Source organism: Calliphora vicina, chromosome 3 (assembly GCF_958450345.1).
Source record: "Calliphora vicina chromosome 3, idCalVici1.1, whole genome shotgun sequence".
Classification (NCBI taxonomy): domain Eukaryota; kingdom Metazoa; phylum Arthropoda; class Insecta; order Diptera; family Calliphoridae; genus Calliphora; species Calliphora vicina.
Window position 1 is genome coordinate 69871450 of NC_088782.1, and position 19901 is coordinate 69891350.

The 19901-nt window shown below is 32.9% G+C and overlaps 1 protein-coding gene across 7 annotated transcripts in view; it reads left to right on the forward strand.

Annotated features, from left to right (window-relative positions):
* The window catches only part of LOC135953133 (myb-like protein I), a 92835-nt gene that overhangs the window by 22596 nt on the left and 50338 nt on the right, over window positions 1-19901 (forward strand). For 3 of the 7 annotated variants that reach the window (XM_065502827.1, XM_065502826.1, XM_065502830.1), the window contains exon 2: window positions 16613-19687. In XM_065502827.1, coding sequence (XP_065358899.1) covers window positions 18452-19687 — 1236 coding nt within the window. In that variant the 5' untranslated portion in view covers window positions 16613-18451. Of the gene's footprint in view, window positions 1-3428; window positions 3626-16612; window positions 19688-19901 lie in introns of those variants that run through there. The other 4 variants (XM_065502831.1, XM_065502825.1, XM_065502829.1 and 1 more) reach the window with 3 other exon arrangements.

Below are 19901 nucleotides of genomic sequence, written 5' to 3' on the forward strand. Positions count from 1 at the left end.
ACACGAGGTAAATACACCAGACCACCAGTCAAACAAAACCAGCCAACAACAACATTCTCGTTAAATTATTTGTACTTGGTTGATTTTTGGCACATTAAAGTAGAGTTGCCAGAGCATTACATTTTGCCACTATTACAATGCATTATTTTGTACTGTTGCTCAGTCAAACTGACCTCAAGTGCCTAAAATGATTAATTTTAAATGCCTCCTTTTAAAAATTCACAATAATAAAGACATTTTAGCCAAACAGTGTATTAGAAAGAATCAATTCTTTGAAATATTTTCAAATTCTTATATGACCGCATCCGATAAAGCATTCTTCGTGGTATAATTTTCAGTCCGTATTTTGGATTTTCTAACATATTCCATAAGTTTTCTATGAGATGGAGATCTGAAGATTGGGCAGCCACTTCAAAACACGTAAGTAATTAGGAATCTCCAAACTAGGTTAATTTTTCATCATCCAATTACAGTCATAGTATCTTTTACTATGACTTTGCCACCGCCAAAAGTCACTGTCTTATTTGTGTACTTGGGATCCAGTCTCTTTCCCTTCGACCGTCTGACAATCCGAAAAGAGTATACCGTTTCTGTCCCGACGAGTTTATTTGTTCGCTGGGAGATATCAACCAAGACCAGCCTCATTTTCTCTGTGACTAACAGCTCGAGAACTAATTTCCAATTTTAGATTATTGATTACCTCCCGGGAGTAATTTTTGGGAATTTCCTAAAGAGTCTTAAATTATCTTGTCTTGGAGTAGTTAAGAGGTTGAGTTTTTACAGTACCTTTCTCACTTTTATCTTCTTTATATATATAATTCTACTGTACGTGTGTTAGTAACTGAACTCCTCCTTAGGTTGGGCCGATTTCGATGAAATTTGTTGTGTGTTGTGTTTAGATTCACAATTGACCTATATAGGCACAATGGGCATGGTACCTCCCATACAAAGTAAAAATTTATTATTGCATATGTGGAGTACTATTATAGTGGGAGTCTTCAAACTTTGTGTGAGCTATGGCAGAACAACGTTTGCTGGGACAGCTAGTTTACTTATACAATATTAACAACAACACATAAGAACATAATTAACTAAATTCTGAAAATAGAAAACAAAACTAAAAAGTATTCATTATTATGGTATTAACAAAACAATGGAACCTTTTTGTCACTTTTAGTGACTGAGTTGTATTATTGAACCAATTACAGAATGAATCGCATCCTTTAAAATATTTTGCCTTTCACGCCTCTGTTAAAGCTTCCTTTCTGCTATATTTTGCGATCTATAATTTCCCATAGGGTTTCTATGAGATTAATATCAGGCGATATTACAACTTTCGATGCGAATTTGTGGTCATTATTGTGCTGGAATCTCCTAACTAGGGGCATAGTTTCCTACATAACATTGTTTAAAATAGATCTGTATCCGATTCCAGATATACAATCTTTATGATATGAATTGGGCACATACCCTGCCCATAAAAACCGCACCATTACATTGCCACCGCCAAACTTGACTGTCTTATTTGTGTACTTGGGATCCAGTTTCTTTCCCTTCAGCCGTCTTAATAATGGTCTCCCTTTACTGTCTCTTAAATTGAATTTGGATTTATTCATTTGTGTCCCGACCAGTTTAATTTTTTTTAGAAATAAGAGATTTGCTTCGCGGGTTAATTAAAAACCAAGACCGAGATCTAGTTTCCAATTTTAGTTTATTGCTTTTTTTGGAATTTCTTAAACTCTCTTGCTATTAAATTGTCTTGTTTTGGAGCAGATTTACGAGGTTATTATTGTAGGATACCCTTGCAACTGTAGCCAGATATTAGAACGAAGCACTGTGTTTCCAAATTCAAATCTAGATGAACAACATTATTTAGAGGCTTTTTTGTATGGATTTTCTGCCAAAATTTGTTATTTACAGTAAAATTTTGAATAATTTTTTTTAGTAAATTTTCTACAAAATTATTTCCGGATGAGATTTCTTTAGAGACATATTCCTTGACTTAAGAGATAAGCATAGTTATTAGACGGGGTCCGCGATCTACGTTTTTGGAAAACTATTGAATATTAATAGTGCGAAGCTGAGAACTTTGAACACTTTCTGTGGCACTATTCGGCATTACTAAGGATATCTATGATCTTTATGGAACCGGTGTGTCGAACACTGCACCGAACGTATTAAAAACTATATAACGAGGTTGTCTTGATTCTAAGATGGAGATTCTGGTCACTTTATTATAATTTTATGATTTCAGACTCCCAATGGTACTGTAAGAAATATACGTATGTAACTGCAAATAATTGAGAAGAATACTTAATAGCTAAATAACCCAATCATTTTCTACTGTAAAGACGTATTCTTCCACACAGTCGTTTCGCATTCCTCTAAATGTAGAGGATAGATGAACCGGAAATGACCGAAAAGGTTTTCCATGACAAACTTTAAGTGACTTGTATACGAAATCATGATTACAAATAAAGTTCACCATTAGACACTCGAAAAGCCAATGCAAACATGAAAATCGTCTCTCTAGTTTTGTAACTTGAATCGAAAGTTCATCATTCTATTACAGCCAGTCGCGGATACAGGGAGGGAAAAGGAAATTTCACCTACCAAAACTTAATTTACCCTTCCCCCAAATGGTTGACCTAGTTCCGTGCCTGATTACAGCCGTTATTTAACCCTCGAAGAATAGTGCAAACTACATTTTTTTGCAATTTTATTGAGTGATAGTGCAATACAGATTTCCATCAACATTTAATGCACTACCCTCAACTATGGTGGGGGATAAGTGTAGAACAAATAAACGTGTAGTGTGCGATTCACTGTCTACTTCATCACGAATGGACGAGCTCTTGCTGAAGAACGTATGTTACGTAAAAACTGCTGATATTGGGAACTAATTCTCTAATTACCTGTAATTAATCAACTCAAACCAACATTTTGCTAAATTACCTTAATTACTTGTAATGTTATTGCGTTGGCAACTCTAAAGTATTTAATAAGAAAATTATGTACTCTCAGTTTATTTCACGTATTCTCTTTCATTAATTTACACTCATTTCATCACGTTTCTCTATCTCTCTCTTCCTAAGTTTTGTTGTTTTTGTTATGGTTCAAAATTAATAAAACATGTGTGTTTGTGAAAGCAAAGTAAATCTCGCATAAAGAAAATTTCACAAAAGAAAACAAAAAAAAAAACAACGCACACACGAAATTCACTCACATACACATGTACACGCACTTCGTACGTACACCGAGACAAAAAGAAAAGAGAACGAGCAAAACATTCAGTCACACACATTTAAAATCCTACCAAAGTCGACTGTGCTGCCATGAAAAAGATTTTGTATACTGCTATGGACTGCCGCGCTGCAGCTGCGATTGCTGCTGAGTTTCCTTTAGATCAGTTTTGTTTTCTCTGCACTTCAGTTCAGTATAAAATTAAATACAACTGTCAAGTTAGTGTGCGGTTAGTTGCGGCTTAGTGTAGAGTGTATCTAAGCGTATTGTGTGTATCGCGTTGTTATTTCTTTTTTTACTACATGAAGCAAGCAACAACATTGTATGTTTTTTTTTCACTGTTCTTTCTTCATATCGATTGCATGTGTGTGTTGAATATTGTGTAGTGTATTTTTATTTATTAAGTTTTATTTTTTTAATTTCTACTAATTAAAATGCCGTATGTTCTGTTTCTTCTTGTGAAACAAATTCAAAGTTGTATTTTATTACAATAATAATAAAAAACTAGCAAAAAATAAACTGGATTTCAATAAAAAAAAAATAAATAATAAAAAAGAGAATATTTAATTTCATAAAAATGAAACTACTTGAAATTTTATGGTAATTTATTTGGTTTTGTAAAACCTCAAAAAAAGAAATACAATAAATTAAAGCAACAACAACAACAATAATAAAAAAAACTTAAACAAGACCAAAGCAGAGAATGACAATTATGAAAAGAAAAATACAAAATAAAAAAAATATAAAACAGCACATAAAATGTATGAAATATTAAACGGTATTTCTTTCTCTGTACGAAACCAAAAAGAAACATGAAAGAAAATTTAAAGAAAAATTTAAAAAGAAAAAATTACCTACCTACCTACTACCTATGTAGGTATAGTGAGCAAAAGAAATGAAAAATCCAAGTAATTTTGTAAACTACAAAATACATAAATTAATAATTTAAAACAATAACAACAATATCTAATACATTTTTATTGCAACAAACTAATAATAAGCAAAGAAAACAAACCAGACATTAGGCCTCACAAAGGCGACTGTGACTACAAATACAATTAAAATAGCAACAACAACCATAACTACAACAAAATGTTAGCAGCCAACAAGCAAAACTAAAGTCAGCCAAGAAATTAAGCAAAGCAACCAGGCAGGCAGGCACGCAAAACATTACTTTTTTTTGTTGTTGTTGTTGTTCAAGACCTTTTACGAACGAATAGCATACAACCGACACACTCTCACTCGCACTCACATTAATATACTAATTTAAACACACATGCACACAAACCATACAAAACAACAACAACCAACCAACTTAAGGAAAAAGCCAAAAGGAAGACATACAAAACAACACAACTACAACTATTAGTAGTGTCGTTCGTTGTTGTAGTAGTAGTTGTTGTTAAGAAATGTGTTGCCAGACATAAGGATTTTTACTCCCAATAGGAATATCACTGTCACATCATAATCGTACGGATGAGTGATAAATATAAGGAGTGAAATCGAAAAAATCTTAACATAGTACATAAATGTTAATACAGAAGAACCCACTGATTTTTTTATTTGATTGAAATTATTATTACAACTTACAAAAAATATCATTTTTATAGTTCTAATCAATAGTGATGAATTTATGAACCTTTTCCGGAAACCTTTCCAGGAAACCTTTCCATTAAGGTTGTTATAGTGCTTTCTGTCACAGGTTTTCTCCGTTTAAAATCTACCACACTTTTGGACCCTTTTTTGTGCTCTTCAATTCTCTTTTAACAAGAGCCCAATATCTCTCAACTGGCCTTAGCTCCAGGCAGTTTGGAGGATTTTCCTCTATTGGTACAAATACCACATTATTGTTCTTGTGACCATAGTGACAGAATGCCAAATCAACCCAAAAATAAGTGGACACAAGTCTTATGAATGGAAGCATCCTCTTTTGCAAACATTTCTTGATGTAAATTGGCGTATTTTGCTTTTTTTGCCGCAACTTTTTGGGAAGATTTTCTGCTTTTGGTTCTTAAACTTTTTTACAACATTTCCTCAAGCATCAGTAGCATAAAGTATTGAGCCGGAAGCGTCGAAAAATTCTCCAGAACATGCGTTTCGTCATCCATTATGCAGCAGGTATATTTTTTTTTTAATAAAATTTGACTTCAATTTCCGTGCTCTGTCTTTGGCCTCTAAATTTTTTGCAAAGCTCCTGTTAGGAACTTTTTGATTCTTGTATATTTTTAAACCTGCATTTTCTTTAACTTTTCGTACCAAACAGTCCGAGTACTGAGCTAACCGGACTGCTTTCCTACCGGATGTGATGGTAGCTCTTTTGAAAATTCTTTCTATTTATTGGCTTTAGAAGCATCAGGTGGAACATTCCTTGTACCTGTACCAGGTTTTCTATCAACCGACAAGTTCTCCCGATACTGTTTAATAACATTGGAATCAGTTTGACGTCAGACCTTTGATTGTTTGGCCAACTTTTTGTAGGACCAAGTTGGGTTTTGTTGAAAATATTTAATAATTTTAGTAGTACGCACTTTTTCCCGTCACTCATTTTAATCAGATTAACAACAAATAAACTTAATTGACATTAAACATAATAACTGACATACTTTTTTGCTCACCAAAGCTTATGATGAATGTGTTCCATCGGTTTCAACGTGATTTTGACACGGAAGAAAGAGATCGACAAGTCCAGCCAAAAAAAGTTTGAAGAATTGGAGCTATGACTCCATGAATATTGTTGTCAAACCCAATAAGAGCTAGCAAAATCATTGGGAGATATTCAAGCAGCAATTTCAAAACGTTTGCAGGCAACAGGATTCATCCAAAAGCAGGGAAATTGGGTGCCATAAGATTTGAAGCCGAGATACTTTGAAAGTCGATTTTGCGTGTCCAAAATTATGCTTGAACGCTATAAAAGAATATCACCAAACAAAAAGCTGCTAACCAGACAATCACAGGGAATCTGTACCGAACGCAACTGATTTTTTTGAAGCGAGCATTGGCCGAATAACGCCCAGTTTATGCGGCCAGGCATGTTGCAATACCTGTTAAAAAGTATTTAGAATGAAGGTTGCTTGGGAAGTTTTGCCTCACCCGCTTTATAGTTCAGACCGAGCCCCGTCAGACTACTATTTGTTTCGATCGATGCAGAACACTCTCTCTGTGGTACGCTTCACTTTGGAATAGAGTATCCGTTCTTGGCCTCTAAAGATGAGCAGTTCTTTTGGCTCGGAATCCTAACAATGGCCAATACTGCTAATTTTCAATATCAAAATTTGTATGACGATTCCGGTATACATATACTTTATAGGATCGCAAATGAGTGTTGTATAAATTACAAATGAAATGACAAACTTACCACACATGGTGAAGGGTATAATGAAACGAAATTTTGAAAGTAAAATTATCATATTCTTATAGTGAATATGTTATGAATGACGAGTGTTATGTGATAAGTGGAGTGATAAATTAAGGAAATACAATTTTATAGTTTAATTATCCATCATAAACCCTTTTCAGTCTTGTACACTTCCAATATTTGAATCGCATTTCAATCAATCTAGGTATTTTCTCGATAATTGAATGATGAAGAAAAATCAGAAGATTTGAAATCCGGAGAATTTCAAGGAAATGTTCGCTAAACCATGGATTTGGTGAATTGAAAGGTGCTTTATAAGGTAGAACGACATGTACTTATTGAATATATGTATACAAAAGTATTAGGCTGATTTTGTTTTGCTTGTTCAAGATGATCTTCAAATTATGGGGACGGGAAATTTCGCATGCGACAAATTTTTTAACCGACTGTGTGGCTCGTTGGGCCTTCTAGCTGAAACTAATGGTTACTGATGTCAACAGTAGTTTCTTTATATATGTTTTCCTTTAAAATATCAAAAATCTTGGATACAGTAATATTTTCCTAAATACGAATACGAGTGTATCCGTACCAAACGAATACATGCAGGTTTAGCCAACAAGGTTTCCTTTTACAAGTACCAAGCGGTTTTCATCTTGATTATGTTGACTTTGAGGGCATCGACCGATTACGGCTTAATGTCATAGAAAAAAGTATACAGGGTTTAAATCGCACAATCGTTCATATATAATGCCCATTGTGGCGTTTATTGTGTGACACGTTGCGACATCCTTCATGTCCGTATCGTTTATGTTGGAACTAAACAAATTAGTTGAACTTACTTAAGTCCACTTGGTATAAATTGTGGACGTTGGTGTTGGGCTGTCGGGGATTTAGCTGTTCCACATCGGAATCTTAGCAATTTGTAGTCACAGACAGCGTTACAATTTTGATCGATTCTTACTAATTTTGGTTGGATTTTTAGATTTTGGTAGGATGGTAGACTGTGCGATTCGAATAGGGAATTTCTTTATAAGTTTCCTTAAAATTATTTTATTATTTCTGAATTATATTCGTATTTATTTATCTAAAACAGTTTTCATTCGGAAAATTACCAACTTTATAATTACCCAGATTTACTTTAGCAGATTTGTGTAAGTGATTTTAAATTTTTGACTTTTGACCCGTGTCCAAATAATATAAGTTTACATCCATGCCATGCCATGTTGTTTTCTTATAAAGTGTTAGGCCAGATTCCCATCGTGGAGCTAGTTCTGTATCAGTTATCTTCCCTCTATGGTGTATATTTAGATCAAATGGATTTTTTCATATTCTATTTTATAAACTTTATTATATCTAAATTGATTGCGGGATAGTGTAGCATATTGAGCAGCTAATTTAAGTTTTTTTTATCAAAACTGATAATAGAAACATCGATTTGTTCTAGTACAGTGAGTGTTGAGGTATTTCCTAAATTTCAGCCAGTTTATTGGTGTGCCTGTCAGCGGATACAATTCCTCGGGACTTTAACAGATTAACAATAGTCGAAGTATGATCAGGAGTTAAGTCTACTTTTCGTCACACGAAAATCAATAACATCCGGACAAGACACGACCCCTCGAGGTTATCAAACGTGACCCTCATAATGTGTGCTTAGCATTATAATTAACAGCAGCCAAGAAACGGGGACCTAGTGATTTAAAATAGTCTCCATACTGACTTTTTGAAATTGAAAATATGGGCGGAAAGTAAATTGTTGAAATTACTGTTTTGATGAAAATCTAAGACAGATTGTAGTTGCTTGTAGATAATCTTTGCAAATATCACTCATAAGGTAATGTTCAAGTCTTGCTTTCAGCAAAATTGCATGGCTGAGTTTCAGAAACTAACATAATATCAACATCCTGGTCTTTTAGAAAATGTTCTAGTTTAATTTTATGTTGGCGTAGTCATAGTCTCAAACAGTTCATGGCTGTATTAACATGGATTCCGTTTTTAGCATTTCCTGCATCATGGAGTCAGTCAAATTGTTTATTGAATGAACAAGTGTTTCAATTTGTGGGTTCTGAGCCCTGAGCTAATGAAACTTGATTGACCTTAAACACAAGACGGATATCTGGTCTTAAAGACATCTAGATAATTTTTAATGCAATGAAACTCAATACAACACTGAACCACAATAACCACAATTAAGGATCAATAAAGTTAGCACCTTGACCATGTTGTGCAACCTCCTTTATTATACCCTTCACCTTCGTGATAGATAGATAGGTAGCGGAGTCGATTAAGCCATGTCCGTTTGTCTGTCTGTCCGCCTGTCTGCTGAAATCAATTTTCTGTAGACCCCAATATCTTAGATATGAGGAAAAAACCAGGACAACCTTGATTTTTGACCAATATCTGGATTACTAAGTCATTAATATAGACAATATGGATATCTAATGATAGATATTTCAAAGACCTTGGCAACGACGTATATAAATAAGACCATAGTAAATTGGACCTACAATGGGTCAAAATCGGAAAAAATATTTTTTAACCCGAATTTTTTTTTAACCAAATGTTTTTTTTCGCTAAATATTAAAACAAAAAAAAATGTTCCTAAAAATTAAAAAAACTGGAAATTTTTTTTTTTTTACCTAAAAATATTTAAAATTTTTATTTTGAAGTATAATTTGGTGAAGGGTATCTAAGATTCGACACAGCCGAATATAGCTCTCTTACTTGTTGTTTATATAACGGTTTACCAAGCCAACCAAAAAAATATGAAACCCGGAAATTTGTTGGCTCTTTTCCCAGCCAGTAATGGGTATATCCCCACTTTGTACATGCTGGCAATGCTAAATTATTCCGGCAATAAGAAGAAAATAAAGGAATAATAAATTACTTTTTTTTCTTCCTTCATCTTCTCTGCACTTCTCCTCTAAAGATTTTTGCTAAAACAAAAAACAAAAAAGTATTTCGTTCGTTTTTTGTTTTGTTGAAATTCATCTATAAAAAGTAATAAAAAATACCCTCGAAAAAGAAACAAGAAATTTATTTTCTCGTAGTGAAAATTTTTCATCATTTTATTTTATTTATTTGTATTTTATTTCTTTATTTTTGAAATTGTAGTGGTGGCGAAAAAAACCAGATCAATTAACAAAAAATAGTAAAAAAGACACAGTTGAAAAAAGGGAGCAGCCGCCAGCATTTTTCGGTTAAATTTTATTTCTAGAGAAAATTCAGTTTTTCGTTGTTGTCTTTTTTTTATTATTATTTTACTTTTTCATATTAATAAATCAAGATAAAATAGTGGAAATTTAAAATTTAACACAAACGTTAAATAAAAGAGAAATGTTGATAAAATATCTGAGTATTGGGAACATGAACACAGATATTATATTATATATACATACATGTATGGATGTATGTATATTTGTAGTATAAGTATAATAAATACATGAATACTACAGTATATTATTATTAAAATACACACACACATTTAGACACTCTATACAATAATGAGGATTTATATTGTATATATAAATATATATACATATATGTATATAGTATACCTCTATAAGTATAAATTCTTGTTTTTTATTATTTTATTTTAATAATGTAATTTATGATTTAAAGCATTGCCAACGTAAGATAAAAGGAATTTTTAAATAATGGCTTTATTTCTCTTTTTTTTTATTTCATTTTTTAATTAATTAAAAAAATAAGAGGAAATTATTATTTTAACCAACCACACCCAAAGTTTTAAAAGAGGGATATTTCAATGAATTCAAATCGTTTATAATCGATTTGGATTTTTCAATATGAATAAATGTTATTCATATTAAAACATTGACTGTTTCCATTGACCAAAGAAATTGGAAGAAAGATTATGGCTGAGTAATGTCTCAATTTAAAAATTAATGAATCTTTAGAAAAATTCATTTGGTAGGAGATCTTCCGATGACGCCATGAACAATATCTATGTATGTTTCGGTATTGCAAGGTTCTCGAATGAAGGCTGCCCAAAATTGATGTGAAACTACAGTTAGTGTCATTAATATTCGGTTTTATTCATTCCACATATTGAAATAAGGTTTCTTAAGCCGTATTTGGTTTTTTAAGCTTATTTTTTTTGCGTAATTATTAAAAATGCAATTAAGTATTAGAAAATGCAAAATTTTATTTAAAAACGATAACAGTTCAAATAAAAAATGAATTTAATTCCTGTAACATAAAATATTAATCGTCATTAATATTCGGTTTTACTGACTATAAATAAATAAATAACTAATTTTAAAAACTATAATACTTAAGTTTAGTACCGTGTGGGATAACCATTTTGTTTGATAACTTCGCTTAGACGATTTGACATGTTTTTGACCATGCTACCTGTATAAGCCACAGAGATGCGGTCAAATTCTTCTTGAAGCTTAGATTTTAGCTCGGTTATAGATGTTATTTTGTGTTTTCGGATGCGCCGGTCTAACTCATCCCACAAATTCTCAATCGGATTGAGGTCTGGGGACTGAGCAGGTGGTTGAAGAACCTTGGAACAATTATAAAGGAGCCATTCTTGAATTAAACGCGACTTGTGTTCTGGGTCGTTATCTTGATAACATTTTAACGAGTCCAAAATACCCAGCTTATCAGCATTTTGTTTTAAATTTTGGCACAGAATATTTAAGTATGACTCCATATTCATGATTCCATCAATGAATACCAATTTTCTAACACCCGTAGCTCCCATACAACCCCACACCATAACGTGACCATTTCCATGTTTTACAGCTGGTTTCAAATTTTGAGGTTGTAGCTCTTCGTTTGGTGTTCGCCATACCATTACGTACCCATTGGATCCAAATACATTGTATTTGCTTTCATCTGCAAAAAGAACATAATCCCACTAAGATTTCGGTTTATTAAGGTACTCCCTTGCGAAACTCAAACGAGCTTTTCGGTTACGTAAATTAACCAATGGCTTACGCCGTGCTACCCGACCATTAAAATCTTTTGCCTTTATAGTTCTTCGGATGGTAGATGTTGACACTTCTTTCCCAAACTCATTTAAGACATCTGTGGCAATTTTTGGTGCACTTAAGCGCGGATTCGCTTTAATTTTTCTAACAATCGAATTCTCTTCGCGATCGGTTAGTTTTTTGGCTTGCCTGTCTGCTTTAGTAAGTGCATTCTACCTTCATTTTTGTACCTTCGGACTATGTCTCCAACTGTATTCTTCTTCATATTAAGCATTTCCGAAATTGTTTTGTAACTTTTACCCGTTTTGAAGTGAAAAATTACAACTTCTATCTTTTCGGGAGTATTTTTTCCTTTGCGTCCCATTTTCGCCTCTGGCAACAAACTATATTTTTTTACCACAAAATATAAAAATTATTATTAACTTTTGTTAAGTTGTATTAATATTTTGCAAAAAATTTACTTAACTGACCGGTTTTTGACAATTTTTTCAGAAATAACGGAAAAAACCGAATAATAATGACACGCAATAAATTGGGTTTACATACTTTCATCAATATATCAAGGTCGGAGGGTAACCACCAAACCATTTATGTAAATTTTTTTGAACACTTGCTCTGTTAGATTTTTTTGACATTTTTCTTTTTCCGATAATTATATCTTTATCGATAATACCAGCATATTTATATAGTTAAAGTAATAAACCGAATATTAATGACACTAACTGTATCTATTGAGTCAACATTTGCATGTGCGGAAACTGTCATAAATTGTGTGCTTGGAGACGTTTATAATAAATCTATTAGGGTTTTCCTCATATTTCTATATACTACAAACTCAAGTTTTTAATCCTAATTGTAACGCCACTTCGACAGGATGTGTCCATAGACGGAGAGAGGTGATATCGCTCGTAAATCGTCTTGCTACTTCTGCGACTTGCGAAAATTTCGGCCTGATATTTGCTCAAACTCCACTCCTTGCGATCAACGTCAATATGTAACGCCACTTCAACAGGATGTGTCCATAGACGGAATGAGGTGATATCGCTTGCAAATCGTCTTGCTGCTTCTGCCGCTTACGAAAAATTCGGCCTGATATTTGTTAAAACTCTAGTCTTTAGTCATAATTTCAATTAAGCTTCTGTATCGTTGCCATCAACGCCATGATGTAACGTCACTTCAACAGGATGTATCCTTAAGATCAACTCCAAGATGTAACGCCACTTCAACAGGATGTATCCTTAGACGGATTGAGGTGATATCGCTTGCAAATCGTATTGCTGTTTCTGCCGCCTGCGAAGATTTCGCCAGATATACATATGATACATGCATATATTTCTGTGCCCAGGTCTAATACCTAACATATTTTTTAATATGTAAGTGATGCGGATACATTTCCAGAATCCTACACATAGCCTCTGTAGCAGTGGATATTCTTACATCCATTAAGTGAAGTATTACTAATGCGTTCATTAAAAGCCAGCCGACAATTAATACATGTAGAAAACTACATTTCCTTTTCAACCTCTCCGGCTTCTACTTCTCCTTGTAGCACTCTACTTCTCTTTCTGGCTTAAGAGAGTAAAAACTAGGGTATTCATTCGACTAATGATCGTTCGATTAATCGAATAATTTCTTACGAATAATTATTCGAACAATTTAAAAATGGCCATTTTCGAATAACGAATAATTCGAACAATTTTATGTAGAATAATCGAATAAAACGAATAAATGTTCATATATATTTAAATTTATTAAATTGCTTAAAATTTTTCATAATTTCAAATTTAAATAAGTAATAATGACTTACAAAAATTGAAACAATAAAATAAAAGACAAATAAATAAAAGACAAAGGGACTTTCTATCACTGTAGATGAGCTCCTTCTATGAATATATAAATATTACTGCAAGAAGTTACAATTCTAAAAACAAATCTTTCAAAATTTTTAACTTAGGACTTGAACCAATGAAAATAAAAGGTACGGAATAAAATATTTGTTATTTAACTGGCGAAATATTAGAAGAATCGCAATTAATAATCAAAATTTTAACTTAGATTAAAGTGGAGTTGAATGTGATGGAGAATGTAATTTGAAACGGTCGTCGAAAGTGATATTTGAGGATGACATTTATAATGATTACATTGAAATAGATGAAGGACATGATCTTAAAATATATGTATATAAAAGATGTTATTAACCGCGTACGTAAGTGTTGCAAAATATTTAATATTTAATCGAATGATAAACACAAATATTGCAAACTAACGTTTTATTGCAAGAAAAGCATGGAGTTCGTCTTATACATGATTTTGAACATCGTTGAACATCTTTGTCTAACATGGTAATAAACTTCTTGCGTATTTGTAAATGCGTCAAACATGCACTGCCTGACTTCAAATTAGCCACGTTCACTGACAATGATATCATACTTTGGATAGATTTGTGTAATTCCCCAAGACAACTTTATTAAGCAAAGATTCGGCAACGTTGACAGAGCTTGAGGTTATAATACAATTTGTTATAAATAATTTAGAAATAGTGAATAATTAAATTACAACAGAATTAGTAACTCATTTTGAAACCCGAGTTAATGAACGACATAAAAAAGTTTTTAATACGTTTATATTGTATTTGAATTCAGGATCATGTCCAACTAGCTCAAATTTTTTAAAGCAAAGCTCCAAAACGGACACTAAAGGGTTTGCTAGTTAATTGTTTTGTAGATTGTTCGGGAGTTAATCTGCTCAGAATATTTCTGTTGAACATTTAATGATGGACTTTGAATGTTTTTTAACATTATCAATACTTGAATTGTTAACTTTAACGTTATTTTTTGTTTTTCTTTAACAATAAAATATTATAAAACCGAAATCAAAACTTCATTCTTTACTTTTTTAAAAAAATTTAAATTATTCGAATAATTCGATTAATTTTATACGTGTGATCGAATTATTCGAACAAGTTAAAATCTCTTATTCGAATTATTCGTTTTATTCGAACAAGATAAAAATCGAATAATTCGAATACCCTAGTAAAAACTCTCTCTTTAAATAAATTACTTCCTCCAATTCAAATTTCATTTACATATTACTTTAATTAATAAACAATAATTCAAAATAGTTTAATGCGACCAGGAACATTTACACTTGTCAATCTGAGTAACACTCACTCACAGTGACTGATCTCCACAACTGAATGATTACTGTCCAAAATGTTCGTATTTTATACTCGTGTTCCTGTTCCGTCCTGTCTCCATTCGTCTTAATCCGAACCCATTAACCAAGCTATTGCCTCTGTCATGTCAATCTAGCTGATCGTCCTGTCCCTTTCCCCTGTCAATCACTGTATTCTGTCCCGTTCCTACATATGTACATGTATTGTAGGATTAGGTTGTCTTTGGCGTATATAACCTATAAGACGAACGTGATTTAAGACCCCAGATAATTCCAAAAGTTACTGAAATATACATATGTGTCAGCATCAAAGCTCAGCGAGAAAAAGATTGCAGACACAATATGAATACAGGGATATCCCGGTATAACAAAGGATATGTTGTCCGGTCCATTCTTTAAATCGAGATTTCTTTTTGAATAAGTTTTAAGCGGTGTGACATTAGGAGACTGACTATCGTACAAAACTGTATATCTCCCGCAGTGTTTACTAATTGTTCTTCGGGAATATGCCTTGGGTCATTATCAAGTAACAATTAAATCTTCATTGGAAGGAATTTTCCGTTCTAAAATTCATTCTACAATTTTAAAATATCCAGGGTTTATTTGATTGAACATAAGTGAACGGGATTTCAGTACCCTTCCAAGAAGAAGAAGTTTAGTTTTATTTGTGCAGATGTATTAGCGTAAAGTAAAATTGTTACTCTATCCCTCGATAACTTTCTTCCTGGAGCACTAGTTTCTCTAGCGTGAACAAACGTTTTATCTGGTAACATTTTCCAATAGAGACCAGTTGCGTCTGCATCAGGAGTCATATTCTCGATTTCAAACTTTGAAGAGATGTTCAAGCGATTTCCTTTTAATGTATATACATATGTATGTTGATCCGCACCTTCATTCTTCATAATCATCTGAAATTCCCTCTGCAGTCTTCAATTGGAAAGATGATAGATTGATAGACTGATTGGTCTAAACCAGTGGTGCCCGAACACATACCATCAAAGCTTTGGTTGTGTTGGTAAAATAGCGGAGAATTTGATTTGATTTTGTTCTGTGAGATAAAAACAAAGCAACAAACATATGATCATTATAAGAAAACGCAAAAGTAAGCTTATAGTGTATGTGTATCAAAGAAACGTCAGCAGAATTTTCTTGACCTATTACGCGAGCTAGGGAATTTGGGCACCACTGGTCTAAACTCATTAGTCTTACTATGTACTTTTGTTATGAAAAGTGCATTTACTTTTCGGAACTGGAGAGTCGTAATTTCTTTGGAGTACTGTCTACATGCTAAAAGCATAAATGTTTATAATGGAATTATATATGTAAAATTTAGAACAAATACGGTTTCGAATATTTTTTTTAGTGATGAAATTTAAAATGCTTGATTATTCAGTTTAATAAGATCGTTGAAAAGTTAAAAATAATAAATAATATTGTATCTAAAAGAAGATCTATGTAGGCTTCGTTATTTTTATCGCTGTTCGTTTATCAATTTAAAGACGACTAAAACATATTAATGACTTATTTAAGACGATCCTGGAAATCTAGGGTCTTGTGGTCTAAACTGAACATGGCAGCTACTAGATTGCTACTTGATAAAAGTAGTGTTATGTATCCGAATGGCAGTGTACTTTTGTACACTACCCTTCCTAACTAAACTGTTCAGACAATCCTGGACAATACCTACACCTAATAAATTTTAAAAATTTTCCCATGTAGTTTAAAAATTAAACATTGGCGTTATTTTTTTTTATTATTAATTTAACCTCCATAACCTTAAACAAATTTAAATTTAAGTATGTATTTTTATTATTGTTTTGTCATTGATTTAAATTAAATAAATAAAAAAAAATTAAAATAAAATTTCTTTTCATTTTTACAGATTTATTAAATTAATGGATATATAGACGCTACTACTCGTACAAATAATAAAACAAATTACGCATATTATAAATAAATAAAATTGAAAAAAAAGAAAGTAAAAAAAATTATGGTGAAATTGAAAAAACAAATAAATTAAAAGAAGAAAAAGAAACAGCTACTACAACAAAGTGCAATTTTACACACACTGAGAGAAAAAATTTTAAAAGTTATTGCAAATAAAACTGAATTAAAATAATAGTAATTACTTATTACTAAATTGTAATGAAAAGTATAAAGTATTAAACAAAATTAAAAAAAACAACAAAAATACTCAAGTATTTCTGCAAAGAAACAAATTTATGTGCCATACAAAAAAAAATAAAAATTAATTTATACATTAAACAAATTCCTAATTATTAAAAACAAAAATATTTATTATTCATATAGAACATTACTTGCATCCTATCAATTAGAAAATAATTATAAATAAAAGCTTTAAAAATAACTTATAACAACAAGAAAGACCTTAAAAAGAAAATTGTACACGTAAAAATTAAAATAAAACTAAACAGAATAAAACACCTTCCTTTTTGCCACTCTGTTTTGTTCTAACCAACGTGTTGAAAAACAATAACAAATCAAAAACAAACAAAAAACAGCAAGGATAACATAAAAAACAACTATAAACAAGTGAGAAAACAACAAAAACAAGACACAAGTGAAAAACATACAAATTTGACAAAGTGTAAACATTGTATTCATAACAGTATTATTAACACGTAACCTACGTCACATCGTCATCATCATCATCAACAAACACACCAATACCAGCAACAACAACAACAACATCAGTGTTTGTAAACGAACACAGAACAGAGAAGAGAAAAAAACGAGAGTATTTTTACCACCAGCCATCATCATTATTATCATCATCAGCAACAACAAGGGCTACTATAAAAAAAAAGAACAACTACATCAGCAACAACAAGAATAACAGCAGCAATAAACACCAGGAATAACTTTACAACCTCAAATAGCAACACATTACGACGTTACAGCCGAAGACCCCCCACTCTAATTCTTGTGAACAACATTTATACACAATCCCCTACTTGACTTGACGTTTTCATTTTTTTTGTTGGTCCTCTTCGTCTTCTTTATACTTATGTACGTTTTAATTTTGTTAAACGCATTTTTTTTTTTCGATTTACTGGCTGTGTGTATATTTGTATGCTACAACACATCAGCTTGGTCCTACGTTGCTAGGTATTTGATTATATTGCTGTTGCTTGTGTTACTCCATACTTCTATTATGATTCTTGATAAAATAAACTCTTCTTCTTCTTCTTCGTATTCCTAACTTACTACTACTCCTGCTTGTTCTTCTCGATTACAAGTTGTAAAAACAACAACTGAACAGTAGAGTAACTGTGTTTGTGTGAATGCTTAAAAACGAGACATCAACACACGAGGAACTGACTCAACTGCCTGACAGCTTGGCTGGTAAAAAAAAAGACAAGCAAAACAATAAACAAACCCAACAACAAGTCAGGAATCATCATATAGACAAACAGAAACACACAGGCAAACACAACCAAACAAATCCAAACACTGGATAGGAAGACAAAAAAGAAAACAAAAAAAGAATAACAACAACAAGGATAACAATTGCAAAACAAATAAGAACACAAGCATAAAAAAAGGCCAAAACAGAAGCTAAAAATCAAAACAAACTACACGCGGTTTGATTGTTTTTATTTGTGGGCCACAATCAACCAACCAACAAACCACCACCTGTAACCATTACAAGGACAACAACAACTACAAATAACGGTTAACAAGTATATAATTGGTCAACATGTCCTGCATATCCTCGAATTTTAGTTCATTCTTCCTTAATTCTCTTAATGATCCATCGGAATTTTCGAAATATTTGAGCAATGGAGAGCTACGATTCTCCTCAACGTTCGAAGATTTCCAGGTCTATGGACAAAATAATGCCCAACAGCAGCAGCAGCAACACTATCAACAACAACAACATCATATCAATGGTGGAGTGGGTGTGCTGTGTAATGCAAATGGTGAAATAATCACCAGTAATGGCGATGAAGGCAATTCGAATATTGAAAATACTCAGCCTATTGTAACATCAGTGCAACATTATGGCAGCTATCAAGCCCAACAAATGCAACAGCATCATCTGCAGCAGCAACAGACGAGATGGGCTTTGCCCCATCAACAAACTAACCATCAACAGAATCTTCCACTAAATGCAGCTGCTGCATCTGCGGCCAGTACCAGCGGTGTGGCGACAGCAGGAAATCAACATTTCGACGGTTCCTTTGAATTTATGAAATATTTACGTCATTCAAATGACTACAATGACAACGCACACGATGCTGGCGGCCAACCTAATCAATCACAATCTTCCCATGCCATAGCGGTGGGTACGAAACCAGAAGCTTCCCTAAATAACGGTCTTATGGATTTAGATAACGCACACAAACGTGCAGCAGCACGCAAAACTCCGGTCTTGTCTTCCGTCAACAGCAATCATCATAACTCCGCAACCAGCAACAGTTCCCATCCCACACCCATGGATATCTATGATCATGACTCCAAGCACAATATCTACGATTTGCATCATATGAATTCGATGCATAGCTCCAATTCAAATGAATCATCTATGGAATTGTCGTCCATGAACTATCCCAATTCTCACCTAAACGCCTCCAACTCGAATACATCGTCAGAGGGTGGCAACACACAAAATCACAGTGATTTCTCCATGCTAAGTGGTGTGGGCAAATCACAGAATTCAACCACAGCTAATGCTGCCACAACGGCCGCAGCTGCTGCAGCGGCGGCGGCGACCGCCTCACCAGCTGCACCCAAACCATTGGCTACATTCACCATCAAGGATAACTTTGAGGCTCATCCATCGCACAAGGTGGAAGAAGGCATTTTCCAGCATATGAACAAACTGCCGCCCAAAAAGAAAGATAATCTCAAACAATTGGGTGTACGTTTTACCGGTCAAATGACACTCAACGATAAATCGATAATTGTGGAAAACTTTATTAAATTCTGTCAAGTAAGTGCACATATACACTACCTACGTAGTACATATGAATTTAAAATTCCCTATATATGGTCGGTCATACTTATTATAGAAATACTCATATGGTATTTTACATATTCAAATAAAAGGGGAGTAATGGCAGAGGCTAAAGCCACCACCCTGACATGATGTGATATTTATTTATAATATATTCTCATATTTCCTTTATATACTTAGATTCAAATGC